General features: G+C 53.4%; 2 protein-coding genes across 2 annotated transcripts; both read right to left on the bottom strand.

Moving 5' to 3' along the window:
* Positions 1–743: 743 nt before the first annotated feature.
* On the bottom strand, positions 744–9,798 carry NKX3-1 (NK3 homeobox 1). Its single transcript, XM_053966696.1, has 2 exons — positions 9,488–9,798; positions 744–6,103 (listed from the first exon to the last, which is right to left on the bottom strand). Exons 1-2 carry the CDS (start codon positions 9,777–9,779, stop codon positions 5,712–5,714), a joined length of 684 nt encoding a protein of 227 aa, XP_053822671.1. The 5' UTR covers positions 9,780–9,798; the 3' UTR covers positions 744–5,711.
* A 3,369-nt stretch (positions 9,799–13,167) lies between these two features.
* NKX2-6 (NK2 homeobox 6) lies at positions 13,168–15,056 on the bottom strand. The gene is made up of 2 exons (XM_053966699.1): positions 14,936–15,056; positions 13,168–13,703 (listed from the first exon to the last, which is right to left on the bottom strand). Exons 1-2 carry the CDS (start codon positions 15,054–15,056, stop codon positions 13,168–13,170), a joined length of 657 nt encoding a protein of 218 aa, XP_053822674.1.
* Positions 15,057–20,088: the final 5,032 nt, after the last annotated feature.

Raw genomic sequence — 20,088 nt, forward strand, 5'->3', positions numbered from 1 at the left:
ACAGAAACCCCAAACCTGGGATAAAAACCCCAAACCCGGGATACAAACCCCAATTCCAGGTCCAAAACCCCAAATCCAGGTCCAAAACCCCAAATCCAGGTCCCAAACCCCCAAGGCAGGACAGAAACCCCAAACCCGGGATATAAACCCCAAATCCAGGTCCCAAACCCCAAAGGCAGGACAGAAACCCCAAACCTGGGATAAAAACCCCAAACCCGGGATAAAAACCCCAAATCCAGGTCCCAAACCCCAAACCCAGGTCCAAAACCCCAAACCTGGGATAAAGACCCCAAATCCAGGTCCCAAACCCCAAAGGCAGGACAGAAACCCCAAACCTGGGATAAAAACCCCAAAGGCAGGACAGAAACCCCAAACCCGGTATAAAAACCCCAAATCCAGGTCCCAAACCCCAAATCCAGGTCCCAAACCCCAAAGGCAGGACAGAAACCCCAAAGACAGGTCCCAAACCCCAAATCCAGGTCCCAAACCCCAAAGGCAGGACAGAAACCCCAAACCCGGGATATAAACCCCAAATCCAGGTCCCAAACCCCAAAGGCAGGACAGAAACCCCAAACCTGGGATAAAAACCCCAAACCCGGGATACAAACCCCAATTCCAGGTCCAAAACCCCAAATCCAGGTCCAAAACCCCAAATCCAGGTCCCAAACCCCAAATCCAGGTCTCAAACCCCAAATCCAGGTCCCAAACCCCAAATCCAGGACAGAACCCCTCGAAGCCGCTCGTTCTTTGCACAAACGCTGCAGTTTTATTCCAAAGGCTCCCAGAGCAGAGGGAGCGGCACCAAAACCCGCGGTAAAAGCAGAACTGCGGCGTTTGGGGAGAACTCTTGGGATCGGGAGCTCGAGGAGGAGATTTGGGGTTGGAAACCCCGAGCAGGAAAAAAAATCAGCCGTGACAGCGACATTTCCCCAAAGAAGCACCCAAGAAATTCAGCTTAGACCTCACTTTTAGTTTGCATCGCATTTTCAGTTTTGATCTAATTTTTTACTTTAGGTCTCAGTTTTAGTTTTATTTTCAGTTTAGGTTTTATTTCCAGTTTAGGTTTTATTTTCAGTTTAGGTCTCATTTTCCGTTTAGGTGTCATTTTTAGTTTAGATCCGAATTTTAGCTCAGATCTCATTTTCAGTTTAGATTTAATTGTCAGTTTAGATCTCATTTCCAGTTTAGATCTCAATTTCAGTTTAGATTTTATTTTCAGTTTCGATTTTTTTCAGTTTAGTTCTAATTTTTATTTTGGATTTCATTTCCAGTTCAGATCTCATTTCCAGTTTAGATCTCATTTTCAGTTTATTTTCCAGTTTAGATCTCATTTCCAGCTTAGTTCTAATTTTCAGTTCAGATCTCATTTCTAGTTTAGATTTAAGTTTCAGTTTAGATCTCATTTCCAGCTCAGATCTCATTCCCAGTTTAATCCCCTTTTCCCAGCCCAGCCCAGCCCCTCCCAGTGGAACATTCCCACCCCAGCCCGTGCAGTGCGGGATGCTCCGAGCTGGTTTTAGTTAAGCTCGGTGTCCGTGGCGGTTTTAGTTAAGCTCGGTGTCCCAGCCGGTTTTAGTTAAGCTCGGTGTCCCAGCCGGTTTTAGTTAAGCTCGGTGTCCCAGCCGGTTTTAGCCAAGCACGGTGCCCGTGCCGGTTTTAGCTAAGCTCGGTGTCCGTGGCGGTTTTAGTTAAGCTCGGTGTCCCAGCCGGTTTTAGTTAAGCTCGGTGTCCCAGCCGGTTTTAGCCAAGCCCGGTGTCTGTGCCGGTTTTAGCTAAGCCCGGTGCCCGTGCCGGTTTTAGCAAAGCGCGGTGTCTGTATCGGTTTTAGCTAAGCTCGGTGTCCGTGCCGGTTTTAGCTAAGCTCGGTGCCCGTGCCGGTTTTAGCTAAACCCGGTGCCCGTGCCATTTTTAGCTAAGCTCGGTGTCTGTGCCGGTTTTAGCCAAGCCCGGTGCCCGTGCCGGTTTTAGCTAAGCCCGGTGCCCGTGCCAGTTTTAGCAAAGCGCGGTGTCTGTGCCGGTTTTAGCTAAGCTCGGTGCCCGTGCCGGTTTTAGCTAAGCCCGGTGCCCGTGCCGGTTTTAGCTAAGCCCGGTGTCCGTGCCGGTTTTAGCCAAGCCCGGTGCCCGTGCCGGTTTTAGCAAAGCGCGGTATCTGTGTCGGTTTTAGCTAAGCTCGGTGCCCGTGCCGGTTTTAGCTAAACCCGGTGCCCGTGCCATTTTTAGCTAAGCTCGGTGTCTGTGTCGGTTTTAGCCAAGCCCGGTGCCCGTGCCGGTTTTAGCTAAGCCCGGTGTCCGTGCCGGTTTTAGCCAAGCCCGGTGCCCGTGCCGGTTTTAGCCAAGCCCGGTGCCCGTGCCGGTTTTAGCAAAGCGCGGTGTCTGTATCGGTTTTAGCCAAGCCCGGTGCCCGTGCCGGTTTTAGCTAAGCCCGGTGCCCGTGCCGGTTTTAGCTAAGCTCGGTGTCCGTGCCGGTTTTAGCTAAGCTCGGTGCCCGTGCCGGTTTTAGCTAAACCCGGTGCCCGTGCCATTTTTAGCTAAGCTCGGTGTCTGTGCCGGTTTTAGCCAAGCCCGGTGCCCGTGCCGGTTTTAGCTAAGCCCGGTGCCCGTGCCGGTTTTAGCCAAGCCCGGTGCCCGTGCCGGTTTTAGCCAAGCCCGGTGCCCGTGCCGGTTTTAGCAAAGCGCGGTGTCTGTATCGGTTTTAGCTAAGCTCGGTGTCCGTGCCGGTTTTAGCTAAGCTCGGTGCCCGTGCCGGTTTTAGCTAAACCCGGTGCCCGTGCCATTTTTAGCTAAGCTCGGTGTCTGTGCCGGTTTTAGCCAAGCCCGGTGCCCGTGCCGGTTTTAGCTAAGCCCGGTGCCCGTGCCGGTTTTAGCTAAGCGCGGTGTCGCGCCTGTCCCCGGCTCGGCAGTGATCCCCGCGGGGTTCGGCCCGGAGGTGCCCTCGGGGGTCGTTCCCAGCTTTGCGGCCACGAAGGGAATTCCCGGCGTTCCCGAGGCGGTGAGAGCCGGCTCGGGCAGTTTCGGCGCGGCGGGACGAGATGTCCTTCCCTCCGCAGCCCGGCTCGGGGGTGCCCGGCACGGGCAGATAGGAAAAGTTACTTTGAGACAATCCCAGAGCCGCGGCTCGGCCTCCAAAGCTCAGAAGTTCTGATAGCGAGAGGAAAATTCCCAGCTCCCGAGTCTGGCTGTCCTCCACTCCCTGCCCTCCCTTCCCTGGAATTTCACCCCTGGAATTTTTGCCTCCTCTGCCTGGCAGCTCACAGCATTCACCAGACCAAAGAGAAATCCCAAAAAATCCTGTGGGAAAAGGGGGAGATCCGGGCAGTTCCTTCCCGTTCTTTGTTGTTTGCGTTTCCCTGCTCCAGGAGGGAGCACCGGGAAGAGCAGGAATCCGAGGAACATTCCTGGAGCTTCCCAGGGGAAGAAACCTCGGTGGATTTTAGTCCCAGGAGGTTAAATCTGCTCGGGCAGGGCTTTGCTGAGCTACTCCAACTGAGAAAATACATTTCCAGCTGAGAAAACCCATTAAAAGTCATTTAAGGAAGTGCTCAGGAAATATTTAAGGAAATATTAAAGAAATATTCAGGAAATATTTAAGAAAATATTCCTTAATATCCAATGTTAAGGATTTTTTTTTTAATCTAAAAAAGGAAATCTCCTTTATTCCCACACTTTTCCCATGGAATTGATAATACTTTAAGTGCACTTAGTTTTTAAAAATTTCAATTTTTGCTATTCTGTAAGCGTAAATGGGAATTTCTCCCCCTAAAAACGACTCGTTGGGATCTTTCTGTTGCTGCTCCTGTGACCCAGCGCTGGGAATTGGGCTGATCTATGGAATCCTGGGGGGGTTTGGGTTGGAAAAATACAACTCCAACCCCCAAATTCCGCCTGCAGTGGGGATTTGCTGCTCTGCAAGTCCAGCCCTGGGGCCGCTCCTGCTTTGCCAGCCCGGGGCTGCTCGGCAGGGCCAACACCCGGATATGCAAAGCTCGTCTGTCACTGCCCCATTGTCCCTCCCGGGGTGGCATCCAGGGCACCTCCGCCTGGGCACGGGGTTTGGGCACTTCCAGCCACGGATCCCCTGGGAATTCCCAGAGCGTCGCCAACAAACTCTGAATTAAGTGGCATTAAAATTTTGGTTTGGTTTTTCTCTGGTTATTTCAGTGTTAGTAACCAGAGATGTTTGTGCTGCCACTGAAAATCCCACCCCCAGTCAGCTCTGGGAAGAGCAACACAGAGATAAACCAGCCCAAATTTAGGGAAAAATGACTTTTTCCTCCCAGAAATGCAGGTTCTACCAGGAGGGGCTCCAGGAATTCCCCAGGGCAGGTAGGGCCAGGCGCCCTCAGCTCCAGCCTGGATTTGGGCACTTCCAGGGATGGAGCAGCCACGGATCCCCTGGGAATTCCCAGAGCGTCGCCATCAAACTCTGAATTAAGTGGCATTAAAATTTTGGTTTGGTTTTTCTCTGGTTATTTCAGTGTGAGTGGCCAGAGATGTTTGTGCTGCCACTGAAAATCCTGCCCCCAATCTGCTTTAGGAAGAGCAACAAAGAGTTAAACCACCCCAAATTTTGGGAAAAAAAATGATATTTTCCACCGAAAAATGCAGTTTCTACCAGGAGGGGCTCCAAGCCCCATCCAGCCTGGATTTGGGCACTTCCAGGATGGAGCAGCCAAGGATCCCCTGGGAATTCCCAGAGCATTGCAATCAAACACTGAATTAATTGTTTTTAAAATTTCGGGCTTTTTTTTTGGTTATTTCAGTGTTAGTGAGGAGCAAACTTTAAGCTGCCACTACTGCAAATCCTTCTGCTCGGAAATTAAAGAAAAACTGGGGATTTTCCTCCCAGAAAAGCAGTTTCTATCAGGAGGAGCTCCAGGAATTCCCCAGGGCAGGTAAGGCCAGGCACCCTCAGCTCCAGCCTGGATTTGGGCACTTCCAGGGATGGGCAGGCGTGGGAATTCCCAGAGCATTGCAATTAAATTTTGGGGCTTTTTTTTCACTTATTTCAGTGTTAGTGGTGAGAGAATTTCATGCTGCCATTACAAAATGCTGTCACTGCAATCCCTCCCCTCTGGACTGAAGGAAAAAACAGATCTTTTAACCCAAAAAAGCCATTTCTACCAGAAGGGGCTCCAGGAACTGACCTAGTACAGGCAGGGTAGGAAAGGCCAGGCGACCTCAGCTCCAAACCCCGTCCAGCTTGGATTTGGGCCCTTCCAGGGATGGAGCAGCTACAGATTCCCTAAGAATTCCCAGAGCGTTGCAATCAAACTCTGAATTAACTGTTGTTAAAATGTTGGGCTTTTTTTTGGTTATTTCAATGTTAGTAACCAGAGATGTTTGTGCTGCCACTGAAAATCCCACCCCCAGTCAGCTCTGGGAAGAGCAACACAGAGTAAAACAAGCCCAAATTTAGGGAAAAATGGTATTTTCCACACAGAAATGCAGGTTCCAGCAGGAGGGGCTCCAGGAATTCCCCAGGGCAGGTAAGGCCAGGCGCCCTCAGCTCCAGCCTGGATTTGGGCACTTCCAGGGATGGAGCAGCCACGGATCCCCTGGGAATTCCCAGAGCGCCGCCATCAAACACTGAATTAAGTGGCATTAAAATTTTGGCTTGGTTTTTCTTTGGACAGCGTTCTCTGCCGCTACAAAGCGCTGTCGCTGCAATCCCTCCCCTCTGGATTGATGGAATGACCCCAAAAAAGCCATTTCTACCAGGAGGGGCTCCAGGAATTGACGTAGTAGAGCCAGGGCAGGTAGGGCCAGGCGCCCCTGAGCGCCAGCAGCGACATTCCCGGGAATTCTGGCGCTTCCTGCTGCGAGTCCAAGCGGCTCATCCCGGCCACCACCTGTTTCCTCTTGGTCTTGTACCTCCTGTTCTGGAACCAGATCTTCACCTGGGTCTCGGTGAGCTGCAGGTGCCGCGCCAGGTGCGCTCTCTCCGGGGCTGACAGGTATTTCTGGTGGCTGAATTTCCGCTCCAGTTCGATCACCTGGCTGTGGGAAAAGGCGGCTCGGGAGCGTTTGCCCTGCCTGGGAGGCTGCGGGGCCATGGGGTGCGCGCCGGGGGCGCACTCGGGCAGGAACCTCTCCACCGGGGCGCCTGGGAAGGGAAGAATTGGGAAAGAACGGCTTGGAAAAGTCCTCGCCTGGACAAAAATTCCCACCTGGAGAAAAATCCTCACCTGGACAAAAATCCTCACTTGGACAAAGATCCCCACTTGGACAAAGATCCCCATCTGGACAAAAATTCCCACCTGGACAAAGATCCTCACCTGGACAAAAATTTTCACCTGGGCAAAGATCCTCACCTGGACAAAAATTCTCACCTGGACAAAGATCCTCACCTGGACAAAGATCCCCACTTGGACAAAAATCCTCACTTGGACAAAAATCCCCACTTGGAAAAAAATCCTCACCTGGACAAAAATCCCCACTTGGACAAAGATCCCCACCTGGACAAAAATTCCCACCTGGACAAAAATTCCCACCTGGACAAAATCCTCACCTGGGCAAAAATTCCCACCTGGACAAAGACCCTCACCTGGACAAAGATCCCCGCTTGGACAAAAATCCTCACTTGGACAAAGATCCCCACCTGGACAAAAATTCTCACTTGGACAAAAATTCTCACTTGGACAAAGATCCTCACCTGGACAAAACTTCCCACCTGGACAAGATCCCCACTTGGACAAAAATTCCCACCTGGGCAAAAATTCCCACCTGGACAAAAATTCCCACCTGGAGGAAAATCCCCACCTGGACAAAAATTCCCACCTGGACAAAAATTCTCACTTGGACAAAGATCCCCACTCGGAAAAAAGTTCCCACTTGGAACAAAGTTCCCACTCAGAAAAAAAATCCTACCAAAATGACTTGGTTTTCCTCCTTACAGAGAGGAAAAAAAAATCCTAATTTCTATTCCTATTTCCCATATTCCCTGTGTTTTAATTTAATGGTGTGAGAATCATGTAGGGGAGTTTTGGCTTCCTAAATGAGAGATTTTAATTCATATCCTCCTGAATTCCATAGGAACAGAGATCCAAAGGGTGGATGGAAATAGGGATAGGGATAGAGATAGGAATAGGAATAGGAATAGGAATAGGAATAGGAATAGGAATAAGAATAGGAATAGGAATAAGAATAGGAATAAGAATAGGATAGAATAGGATAAAATCCCCAAAAAGGGATATTATCCAGTGCTGGAATAGGACTAGGAATAGGAATAAGGATAGGAATAATGATAGGATAGGATAGGATAGGATAGGATAGGATGGAATAATATCCCCAAATAAAATGGAATAGGATGGACTAATATCCCCAAATAAAATGGGATGGGATGGAATAATATCCCCAAATAAAACAGGATAGGACAGAATAATATCCTCAAATAAAATAGGATAGGATAGAATAATATCCTCAAATAAAATAGGATAGAGTGGAATAATATGCCCAAATAAAATGGGATAGGATGGAATAATATCCTCAAATAAAATAGTATAGGACAGAATGGAATAACATCCCCAGATAAAACAGGATGGGATAGGATAGGATAGGATAGGATAGGATAGGATAGGATAGGATAGGATGGAATAAAATCCCCCAAAAGGGATATTTTCCAGTGCTGGTGGAGGACTCCCTAAATCCCAAGGTTCTGGTGTTATGTCCAAAATGGCCTCGAAGGAAATTTTTTTGCAGGATTCATATCAAGCCCTGCTTTGGAGTATCCTGCCGTGCCTGTGGGAAAAGCAGAATTCCCGAAGGAAATAAATCCTCAAGCTCCTCAATCCTCAAGGGAATGGCTCCCCAGTAGGAAGTGGGAGCAGCTCAGGGCAGACTGCAGGGGGAGAACATCGGAATAAATCCCTGCCTTTTCCATCCCATAACTCCAAGGCAATGCCAAGAGATTTTAGGGCAGTTTTAACCCTTTACACCTCAAACTTCAGGCCTGGCCTTGGATCTCCAACTAATTCTTGATGGATCAGGAGTCAGGAGCCAGGAAGGTGCTGAGCACCCGGGAAGTCTCACTCACAACAGCTAAAACCCCTCAGTTATTTTATTTATGGAGTTAATCCCTTTTTGAGCATTATCCAGATGGAAATTAGCCAATTTTTTTGGCTTTTGATAATTTCTTCATTTGTTTTCTTAAAGCGCAAACAGAAGCTCAAGAAAAAAACAAGGGATTTCATTCCCAGCTTTGTGAATCCTGGTTGTTCCTGGAATCCCAGAGCTTTTATGTAGGAATTTCTGTTAATAGAATTGGGCTGGAAAGCCAAAATTCCCCTGGTAGGGCTGTCGGGGTGAGAGACAGTGCTGGAGGATTCCAAAGGGTTTGGGGCTGTTTGAGCTCAGCCCAGGATGTTTAGGCAGGGAAAGGCTGAGTCCCCTCTCCAAAAATCTTGTCCCAAAATCCTGTGTCCCACTGGGATTTTGGGATGCTGCTTCTCCCCCTCTGGGCAGCCCCTTGCCCAAGGTGCCTTTTCTGGGATTTGCATTAAAGGGAATTTTTTCCCCCAAACTCTCTAGAAATTCATCAAATTGGGTTTTTAAGTAACATTTTAGGCAGATTCCGAGCTTGGAGCCCTTTGGGGCACGGGGGAAAGGTTTTCATTCAGTCTCTGAACTCTTTATTCTCCCCTGCTCCAGCTCGGGTGCTCCTGAGTTTAATCTGAGAGTGTCTGGCTCCAGCAGCCGGGTCTGGATCCTGATCCATTCCCTGACCCAAGCTCAGATATTCCTGATCCATCCCTGATCCAACCTAAGCACAGACTGTCTGATCCATTCCCGATCCATTCTTGATCCATCCCTGATTCATTCCTAATCAATTCCCTGTCTCAAGCACAGCCATTCCTGACCCATCCCTGATCCATCCCTGATCCATCCCTGATCAATCTCTGATCCATCTCTGATCCATTCCTGATCCATTCCTGCTGCATTCCTGATCCATTCCTGATCCATCCCTGATCAATCTCTGATCCATTTCTGATCCATCTCTGATCCATTCCTGATCCATTCCTGATCCATCCCTGATCCATTCCTGATCCATCCCTGATCAATCTCTGATCCATCTCTGATCCATCTCTGATCCATTCCTGCTGCATTCCTGATCCATTCCCCATCAATTCCCGATCCACCCCTGACTCAGGTACAGCCATTCCTGATCCATTCCTGATCCATCTCTGATCCATTCCTGATTCATTCCTGATCCATCCCCAATTCATTCCCGATCAATTCCCGATCAGTTCCTGATCCATCCCTGATCCATTCCCGATCCATTCCCAATCCATTCCCGATCAGTTCCCGGTCCATCTCCCACCCAGGCGCAGCCATTCCTGATCCATCCCTGATTCATCCCTGATCCATTCCTGATCAATTCCTGATCCATCCCTGATCCATCCCTGATCCATTCCCGATCCATTCCCGATCAATTCCCGACCCATTCCCAGGCGCAGCCGTTCCCGCTCCCCTCCAGCGGCTCCCCCGTTACCTGTGTCCGGTCCCTGCGCTGTCCCCGAGGCTCCCGGGGGATGGGGATCCCCGGGGGGGAGTCCCGGGGCCGGGCTGGCCCCGGGGCTCTCCTCGCTGGCCGCTCCCAGCTCCGCATTCCCTCTGCCCCGGGCGCGCTCGGGCGCGTCCCAGAGGATGTCCTGGATGAGGAAGGACGTGCGGGGCCTGGCGGGGCCGGCCCGGGGCTGCGGGGCTGCCCCGGGGGAGCCGCTCATGGCCGGGGGGGTGCGGGCCGAGCTCTGCCGCCGTCCCGGCCGCTCCCCGCCGCTCATGCCCTGCTCCTCCCGCTGCCCGGGGCTCGCTGCATCCCCGCCCGGCCCGGCCCCGCATTTATCCGGCCCGAGCCAAACCTCCCGGGGCTGATTGGAGAGCCTGGCACGGTCTACGCCCTTCGCCCGTGCCTCGGCTCCCGCCTGGTTTGGAGCCGCTTTGCTTCTCCCTCCTGCTCAGGGCGTGTGGATTTGTGGGGTCACAGCCGCCCCTCAGCGCCTCCCTCGCTTTCTTTGCTCACAGATCCACCCCCGGATCTGAAGACGAGGACGTGAATTTTGGGATCAAAATGCGTCCAGACCGGGTTTTTTTGGGAGAGCATCCTTGGAGGATGTTCTGCATCCATCGCCCCAATCCCAGCTCTGCTTCCCTTCGCTTATGGGAAAGATTTCCACCCCTGAGCTCTTCGGGAAAACGCTGCTTTCAAGGGGAAAAGAGGAGAAATAAAAGGGTTAGGTGGTTTTTAAATTTATTTTGAGGGTCCTCCTCAAACGGCTCCACTTTGACGCACTCTGAGTGTGTCGGAAAACGGCAAAATGTCAAAGACGTTTTTGTCAGCTTTGCAAAGCCGCTCCAACGAGAGCATGGGGATGATTTAAAAGCCGGGGAGAGCAGCTCCAGAGGCAAATCCTGGCGTGGAAAAGGCTGAAAGTTTAAGCCTGAACCTCAGACTAATTCCTCAATTCATTAAGAATCCTGAACACCTTTTACAACAAAGTCTTGGTCACCCAAAAGGAGCAAAACCTTCCCAAATCCAAGAAAAACCGCGAGGGGAGCTGCCTGCTAGAACAGATCCTTTCCTGAGGACCTGATTCATTTGTGGTTGTTCTTCCAGAGTTTCAGTCAGGGGAAAACAACCCCGACGGCCTCGGGACCCCCCAGGTGTGGGGAACACGGGATTAAAAATTCACCTTGTGCCATCCCGTGGCAAATCCATCTCCTGGTGAAGATCCCATGGGAGCTCAGGTGATGCTCATGGGCAGAATCCCTGGGAACTGCAGGCAGTTCATATTGAAATAAATCTCTAAATCTCTAAATATGAATTTCTCAGTGACCTCCTCCAGCTCTGCTGTCTCCAAACCCCTTTTCCTGCTGGAATATCAGCACTGATCCCTTCTTTTATTCCCAAACCCAGCCCCTTCAGCCGCTAAGCGCGGGCCTGGTTGTTTTTTTTTTTTTTTTTTTTACCCTTAAAAAGGGAAACAAAAGATTTCCCTCAAATCCCCTGCGGACTTTGTTGATTTTATAGGTGGTGTTTGGTTACAGCCGCCCGAAGCCGCCAGCCGGTTGTGCAAACGTGCCCCAAACGCGGCTCTTCCAGCCCTTTTTCCTTCTGCAGCCTCTGGTTTGGAAATTATCCCCCCAAACTCACGGAACGCTTGGAAAAGCTCAGGAGCTCCAATGGCTCAGCCTGGTTTTAGGCAGAGAAAGGGAATTTGGGAAGAGTTACGAAGGAACTGGGAATATCCTGAGCTGGAAGGGACCCACAGGGATGATCGAGTCCAAATCCTGGCCCTGCCCTGGATAATCCCAACAATCCCACCCCGTCCCCGGGGGCTTTGCCCAGAGCTCCTCCAGCTCTCACGATTCCCATTTCCAGGCTTTTTTTTCCTGAGGGAAGCCATTTCCTCCTTGTTTTCTGCCTTTCTTTGAGGGAGTTTCCTGGGATTTGCCTCAGTTTGTGGCTGAACCTCCAAGGAAAACTCCCAGTGTAGTTCGGGATTCCAGGTGATCCCAGTGCCAGCAGCAATTCCCAGTGCAGAGAAAAGGGAAAATCCCTGTGGAACTGCAGGGAGAAGGAACCTGTGGAATTGCAGGGGAAGGAATTCCCTGGGGAACTGTAGGGAAAATTAATTCCCTGTGGAACTGCAGGGAAAGTGATTCCCTATAGAATTGTAGGGAAAAGAAATTCCCTGTGGAACTGCAGGGAAAAGGGATTCCCTGTGGAATTGTAGGAAAAATGAATTCCCTATGGAATTGAAGGGAAAAGGGAATTCTCTGTGGAACTGCAGGAAATTCCCTGTGGAACTGCAGGGAAAAGGAATTCCCTGTGGAATTGTAGGGAAAAGGAATTCCCTGTGGAACTGCAGGGAAAAGGACCCTGTGGAACTGCAGGGAAAAGGAATTCCCTGTGGAACTGCAGGGAAAGGGAATTCCCTATGGAATTGTAGGAAAAATGAATTCCCTATGGAATTGAAGGGGAAAGGGAATTCTCTGTGGAACTGCAGGAAATTCCCTGTGGAACTGCAGGGAAAAGGAATTCCCTGTGGAATTGAAGGGAAAAGGATCCTGTGGAACTGCAGAGAAAAGGGACTTTCCTGTGGAATTGAAGGGAAAGGGATTCCCTGTGGAGTTGCAGGGAAAAGGGAATTCTCTGTTTAATTGTAGGGAAAATGAATTCCCTATGGAATTGAAGGGAAAAGGGAATTCTCTGTGGAACTGCAGGAAATTCCCTGTGGAACTGCAGGAAAAGGGAATTCCCTGTGGAGTCGCGGTCTGCTCGGGATCCCCGAGTGAGCCCGGGCGGATGGAGGGAGGGAAGGGCGGCGTTCCCAAAGCCTCGGAGCGCAGGATGAGGAGCGGCCTCTGTGCCCGGCTGGGACTCTCGGGTGGATCCCGGGGTCAGGGATGTCCCGTTTGGGAAGTGAGGAACGCTGGAGGCTGGCTGGGATCAGAGATAAATCTTTCATTTCCTCCCGCAAGGCTTTTTCCAACAGCTGCCGGGAATAGAGTGGGAAGAAAAAATTTTGGAGGGGTTAAACCTCGGGAATTCCCGAACTTAGACTACAAGGTGACTTTTGCCTGGATTATTAGGATTTGATTTGATTTTGATTTTTCTTTGGCTCGGGTTTGGATGCTCAGGTGCAAATTGCGGATGGTAAAATTCAAAATACAAAGTGAGAAATGACAAGAGAGCAAAACCACAATTTCACCCATCAGTTTTTATTTGCAAATAATAATAATAATAATAGTAACAATAATAATAATAAAGGCAGAAATCGATACCTGTGCTGGGAGTTATTAAGAAAAACAAATCAGAAATAAATCTAGAAAATACAGCAACACAAAGCATTAAATATTGTCCATAAAAAAACCCCAGGGATGTGCACGGCCCCTGTTTTCCACTTATCCTGAGGAAGGAAAAGCAATGTCCTGGTGAAGCAAATCCCTTGGGAGCTGGAAGGGCCAGACTCCAGATTATTGTGTTTAATAATAAATAATTTATAATTATTGGGTGCCCAGTCTCAGCACTGTGGGGCAGCGTCCCCCTCTCTCTTTCCAGGGCTTGTTCCGCTGTCCGGGCTGGCAGAAATCCTTTGGATTCGGCTCCTGTCCCGGTCAGGGCTCGGCTCGGGAGCCGCGGGAGCTTTCCCGGTGCCTCTTCCCTCCTCACCTCCAGCTCCCGGCGCTGATTCCCGCTGGCGGAGCCGGGGGCTGGCGCTGGGCACCGCCGGGGGTGGTACCTGGGGACACCGCGGGGTACGCGTACCCCGCCCCGAGAGTGCTGCCGCCGTAGCAGGAGCTGTAGGGAAAAGGGCCTGGAATTCCGTGGGGCGCCGGGAAGGGCCGGGAGCCCCCCAGGCAGGGTTTGCCGTCCCGCACCAGCACGGGCACCGCCACCCTGCGCGGGGGCAGCGCGGGCACGGCCAGCGCCAGGCACCGCTCCTGCCGCTGCCTCTTGCTCTTGTAGCGCCGGTTCTGGAACCAGATCTTCACCTGCGTGGGGCTGAGCTGCAGGTGCCGCGCCAGCTGCTCCCGCTCGGGCCCGGACAGGTATTTCTGCCGCTGGAAGCGCCGCTCCAGCTCCAGCACCTGAGCCTGCGAGAACAGAACGCGCGGCTTCCGCCGCTGCCGCTGCCTGGGCGCCTGGCCGGGCTCCCCGGGCTTCTCCTCGGCCTCAAAGCTCGGGTCGAGCAGAGATTTTCCTGCCACAGGGAGAAAAACAAAGCAAAGTCAGACCCAAATCCAGCTGAGAGGGAGGGATCAAATCGAGAATGGCAACCCTTGGGAATAGGGTGGAGTAGGGCTGACAGTTCGTAAAGAAAAGGTTGATACTAGGTAAATTTAATATGAATTTTCCCGTGATATTTATTCAGAATTCAATATTTTTAAAAATATATTAAGCTGTTACACCAATTCTCGATAAACCCTCCTTTTTTTCCCCTCCTAATGACGCCTCTGATGTTTTTGCCCGAGAGACACAAAGAAAGGCGGGCACACAACAGGTTCGAGTATTCCAGACCCTAAATCTCCTTTCCCCACCATCCTGCTGTGGAATCCGGACCTCCGGCAGGATCTGCCTCCAGCTCCAGGAAAGGAGAATCCCACATTTCTCTGAATTTCGGCAAAACTAAAAAACTCCGAAGGAGCTGGGAGCGGAGGAGGGAAAATCTTTAAATCTGAGGGGAGTTGCTGGTTTGGGGGATTTCTGATTTGCTGGGAATTTGTGCGGCAGACGAGCAAGCTCCGGCTGGGATGCTCTGGGATACCTCGGCAGGGAATTCGGGAGTTCCAGGGGGTGCTGGAAGGCTCTGGGTGATGGAAGGTGTGAAGGGGACAGAATTGTCCCCTCTCCCTCTCCCCGTCCGCGTCCCAGTCTGCCCAGTGCTCCCGCTCTGCCCCCACTGGTTTCCACGCTCTGCCGCCGCCGGACGTTAGGGAAACCGGAGCAGAGGAAATTTGGGGGATTTTAGCTGCGGGGAGAAGCGGGACAGCTCCGATCCCCCCTCGGGGATCCTCTGCGCTCCCGGGGCCGGGCGTGTCCCCAGCGGGGCCAACTCACGGAGCGCGACACCATGGTGACATCGAAAGCGGCGGCGATGGGAGACTTCGGGCAGGAAAAACCCATTAAAATCCCAAATCCACCCCCAGCCCCATCCACCCCCGGACCGTCCCGTTTCCCCGAGGGCAGCCGGAGCTGCGGGGATGCGCGGGGGATGCGCGGCGGCGCCGGGGCGCACCGGGATGCCCGAAAATGCTCCAAACCAGGGGGTAAAAAAGAGGGGGGGAAAGGGAGGGAAAAGGGGAACCACCGCGAGCGGCGGGTGCGAGGATGCAGCGCTGCCCTCGGGATCCGCGCCGGGGGAACGAGAGCGGCTCCGCGGGGTCCCCCCGGCGCCTCCTCCGCCCGTCTCCGCAGGGTCCCGCGGGCACTTACGCGGCCGCGGCTCGTCCTGCCCGGCGGGGCTGCGGGCGGCTCGGGCCGCGGGGGCGGCGCGGGGCCCCCCGGGCGCCTCCAGGCTGAGGATGTCCCTCACCGAGAAGGGCGTGGGCAGCATCTCCGGGCGCGGGGGGCGCGGGGGTGCCGCGGCCACCGAGCGCTGCCAGCCCCGCTCCCGGCTCCGAGCCTCCCGTCGCCGCCGCGCCACGAAGCACCCCCGGCCCGGGGGGGTCCCCGGGGGTCGGGGGGAGCAGGGGAAGGAAGGGAAGGAGGAGAAGGAGGGACAGTGCCGGGAGGGCTCTCCCTGCCGCCCGGGGTGCTCCGGCTCCCCATGCGCTGCCCCCTGAGCCGCGAGGAAGGAGCAGCCCCTTCCCTGCGTGTTTCCAAAACAAGGGAAGAGGGAAAGAGCGGAGGGAGGGGGGCAGGGGGTGCCGGGGTTTGGGCTGAGCCGCAATAAAACAAATCGAGTCCATTTGAGCTCCATTAAGGTCACATTAGCGAGCGGCTCCGCCAGATAAGCGCTGATAAGGAGCGGAGACCACCAAGCTCCTGCGGGAGGGGAGGGGACGCTGGGACAAGGACGTGGGACAGCTTCGGGCCCCAGTTCCCTCCCAGTTTGTCCCAGTTTGTCCCAGCGCCTCCTCGGCCGAGCTGGCAGAGCCTTGCCAGGGCATGGAGAGGGGTCAGGGTACCCCCATGAATTTGGGCAGGGGGGTCGGGTCCTGGCACCCCGTGGGACAGCGGGGGGGGGGGGGGTCCTGGGGAGCCCCTCGGGCCGCGGGGCGATGCTGGGCCTTATCTGAGCCCAGGGAGCGGCGATTTCAATTAAAATTCCTGGCCGGGCTCAGGGCTGGTGTTCGCTGATAGCCCTGACAGAGCCGAGCTCGCCGCGGCCGGGCTGCGCCGGTGCCTCCCGCCCCACCGAGAGGGCCAAAGCGGCCCGGGAGGGGAGGCTGAATAAATAAACGGCCCCAAAGCAGGCAAGGAAGCGAGGGGCTGCCACAGGAGGGAAAATAAATACAGTGGCTCGGGGAGAAAAGTGCTCGGAGCCCCCCACGGCTCGGTCCTAATTCCTGGGAAACACCCGGGATCCTTCCCAGCCTCTGGGTCCGTGGGTTCGGCTCCGGGTGCTTTCACAGCCACGGGACATCCCTGCTCACGGGGTCTTATTTAAGGGGTTTTGCAACCTTTCAGTGATTCCATGATTCCCATTTCCCAGTGTAAAGTGGGAATTCTGGCTGGACACATCACGGGAATCACTGAGCTCACCTCCCCAGGTCTGCAGGCTCAGGGCTCAGCATCCCCTCAGCATCTCCTGAATCCCTTTGGTGGGGGAAGCCCAGGCCTTACTCAGTGATTTCTCTCCTCTTACACTCTTCTCTGAGATCCCCTTCTTTTTTGCCTTGTTTTGCTCTTTCTTTGCATTTTTTCTTTTTTTTTTTTGCCTCTTTTTTTTTTGTCTTGTTTTGTCCTTTCTTTGCATTTTTTTTTTTTTTTGCCTCTTTTTTGCCGTTTTTTGCCTTTTTTTTTGCCTTTTTCTTTTTGCCTTTTTTTTTGCCATTTTTTCAATTATTGTTTTGCCATTTTTGTATTATTGCACTCGCAGCTCACGCCCCCAAAACTCCCAGTCCCACGAGGCTGTAGCTCCTTGACCCAACCCCGGCTCCTCAGGCTGGATCCTCCTGCCGTGCCAGCCCTTGCCGTGCTCCCCTGCCTCAGTTTCCCTGCTCCGAACGCCCTCCGCGAAGCCAGGAGCGCGTCCCGCTCGCTGCAGCCCTTTCCCGGCGCCCGGGGGATTCATTGCCACGTCTGGCCGGTTTGTTTGGGGCTGCGAGCAAACAGGCGGTAATTTTACACCTCGGCTCGCGGCCGGCGCCAAGGTGAAATGCTTGGCTGGGATCGAGACGAGCAGGAAGGAATTGGGGGAAGTGGCTTTATCCGCCCCTAATGACTCCGGGATTAATGGACGGGCGGGGTTTGGCTCCCGGGACCCGCGGAAAGACGAGGCACCGGCAGGGTTGAGTGATGGAAAATGGATTTCCGTGTCCCAGGATGGTTTTGGGGCCGTGTGGCCGCCCCCATCCCTCTCCGTGTGCATCCCACAGGTCACATCCAGCCCTCCCTTGCTGGCAGGCGGCCTCCGGAGCATCCAGAGGCTTGGATGAGGCTCCTAAATCACCTCACAGGTGCTCCCCGGCCAAAACCTGCTGCTGAGCCCTCCTGGACCCTTTTTGGGGTTTTCCCAGCGGCATCCAGGAGAGATCACGCCCATCCCAAGGGGCTCAGGCCCTTCCCAAGGGGCTTGGGACCTTCCCAAATGCCACCCAGGAGAGATCAGACCATTCCCCAGTGCCATCCAGGAGAGATCAGACCATTCCCAGGGGGATCAGACCATTCCCAAGTGCCGTCCAGGGGGGATCAGACCATTCCCAGGGGGATCAGACCCTTCCCTAGTGCCATCCAGAGGGCATCAGACCATTCCCAGGGGGATCAGGCCCTTCCCCAGTGCCATCCGGGGGGGATCAGACCATTCCCAAGGGTCTCAAGCCCTTCCCCAGTGCCATTCAGGAGGGATCAGACCATTCCCAGGGGCATCAGGCCCTTCCCCGGTGCCATCCAGGGGGTATCAGACCCTTCCCAAGGGTCTCAAGCCCTTCCCCAGTGCCATTCAGGAGGGATCAGACCCTTCCCAGGGGGATCAGACCATTCCCAAATGCTTCCCAAAGCTCTGGGCCGGAGCATTTCGGGGCATTCCCTCCTGGGAAGAAGCCTGGGAGGATCCACCATCAATCCCCGGGCTTTAATCCGGTTACGGCTCTCCAGGGCCATTACTACTCTTTCTAACCAGGTTAGGTGAAACCGGGAGAAAGCCACTTTGGGGGTGGGACGGGAGCATCTCCATGGCAGCGGCACCATCGCAGCTCCCGGGGTATCGCATTTCGGGAGCTATCGCTGGGATGCATCAGGAGCTGCGGCGGCGGAGGAGCAGCCGAAGCCCTGGAAACCCGAATCCGCCTCTCAGGAGAGCCAACACCCCCCAGCGCCTCAGTCCTGCCGGATTTGGGCTTTTAAGCAGTCAGGAGTGGGGGAAGAATAGGAATATTGACATTGGGAATATTAGGAATTAATAAATGGAGTAATGAGCGAGGTGGTGCACGGGGGACTGCGAGCACAGAGCTGGGCATGGGCTCCTCCGAGGAGTTTGGGGATGCTCTGGTACAGCTGAAATTCAACTTGAAAGGGTTTTCTGCATCATCTGCTTCCTCCCAGCTGCTTTCTGTCCTTTTCCACCAGCAAAATAAAAGAGGAATTGGAGAAGATGGGAGTGAGAAGGAGCTGCAGGGGGATGAGAGGGAGGAGATTCCCTCCCCAGGGCTTTCTAATACACATCAGCAGGGAAAAAGAAGAAAAAAATCTTCAATTTCAGAATCCATGGGATAAAAATATGAAACTTTAGTGCATTTTCGTGGAGAACCCGCTCTGTGGCTCTGGGGTGGAGCCGCTCCCCTGCCCTGCTGGGTGTCAGGATGTCCTGATGAACCCCAAAGTGGGCCAGGCTCTCATCTCCCGTGTCCATTTAATCTCTTTTCCCCCCGTTTTTTCCATTTTCCACTTCCCTAATGCTCTCCATCACTGCTCTGTTCCACTGGGTGTTATTCCCACTTTTTAACTTATTATTCCTGGATTTTTTAGGACCTGTTGGAATCAGGGGGATGAAGGGGACACAGGATTTCTCAGCCGCTGCTCCCGCGATTTCTGCTCCCGGCAGCAGAAATGTGCCAGGGTTTTGGGATGGACTCAAAGCCCAGTGCAGAGCCCTGGCTGGAATCGTGAGCCAGCAGTGCCCTCTGCTTGGCCAGCCGGGATCTGCAGCTTTGCTTCTCCTCCAAATCCCCAAAACTGAGGCTTGGAAAGGTGGGAAAATCCCCGCAGTGCTCCTCCAGCCCCGCGGGTAAAGAGCAGTGGGGCAGCGAGCGGGAATTGCTGATTTTTGGGGCTTTGCTGTGTCACGGGAGATAAAATCCAGCGGGGTTCAAAGTGCGCTCAGCAGGCTCCGAGTTTGTTTTAAACGGGATTTTTTTCGGTGAAGCCTCGTGAATAATTCGGGTCGGGGCTGGCGGTGGGAGAGGGGTGAGGGGAGGAAGGAGATGCCGGAGGAGGAGCGGGGAGGCTCCGGGGCTGCGGGGACACGGAGCTGTCGGGCAGCAGATGGCACAAGAGCCGTGGAAAAAAAAAAACGGGATAAAGATCTCATGGGAATAAAAAAAAAAAAACGGGATAAAAACCCTGGAGTGCTTCAGCCTGGGATGGGCACTGGTCCCTTCCAGCCTTACCCGCATCTCCTGGAAATTCCCGGCGGGATAACGGCTTGGAGTATCCCAAAGTCACGGTGGGAAAGGCACAGTTCTCCCCCGTCAGAGGGTGGGGATGGCCTGGGATGGAATTCCCAGAGAATTTCCCCATCTCTGGAAGTGTCCAAGGCCAGATTGGAGTACCCAGGCACAGTTCTACCCCCTCAGAGGGTGAGGATGGCCTGGGATGGAATTCCCAAAGAATTTCCCCATCCCTGGAAGTGTCCAAGGCCAGATTGGAGTACCCAGGCACAGTTCTACCCCCTCAGAGGGTGGGGATGGCCTAGGATGGAATTCCCAGAGAATTTCCCCATCTCTGGAAGTGTCCAAGGCCAGATTGGAGTACCCAGGCACAGTTCTACCCCCTCAGAGGGTGGGGATGGCCTGGGATGGAATTCCCAGAGAATTTCCCCATCTCTGGAAGTGTCCAAGGCCAGGTTGGAGTACCCAGGCACAGTTCTACCATCTCAGAGGGTGAGGATGGCCTGGGATGGAATTCCCAGAGAATTTCCCCATCTCTGGAAGTGTCCAAGGCCAGGCTGGAAAGGGATTGGAGCCACCTGGGACAGTGGGAGGTGGCACTGGATTGGTCCTCAGTTCTCCCAAGCCAAACCATTCCAGAATTCCACAATTCTGGGATTTCAAAGCCATGGCAGAAGTGCTGGGATTTGCTTCCCTCTCTGGAACTCCAGCTGCAGCTGTTGGGTTGGTTTTGCTTTTAGGTTTGTTTTTTTAATTTATTTTTTTTTTAATGGGAGATTTATTTAGATTGAGGAAAGATCCCCTGGATTCTGGCCT

The sequence above is a fragment of the Vidua chalybeata genome, chromosome 28 (genome assembly GCF_026979565.1).
Source record: "Vidua chalybeata isolate OUT-0048 chromosome 28, bVidCha1 merged haplotype, whole genome shotgun sequence".
In the NCBI taxonomy this organism is placed as follows: Eukaryota; Metazoa; Chordata; class Aves; order Passeriformes; family Viduidae; genus Vidua; species Vidua chalybeata.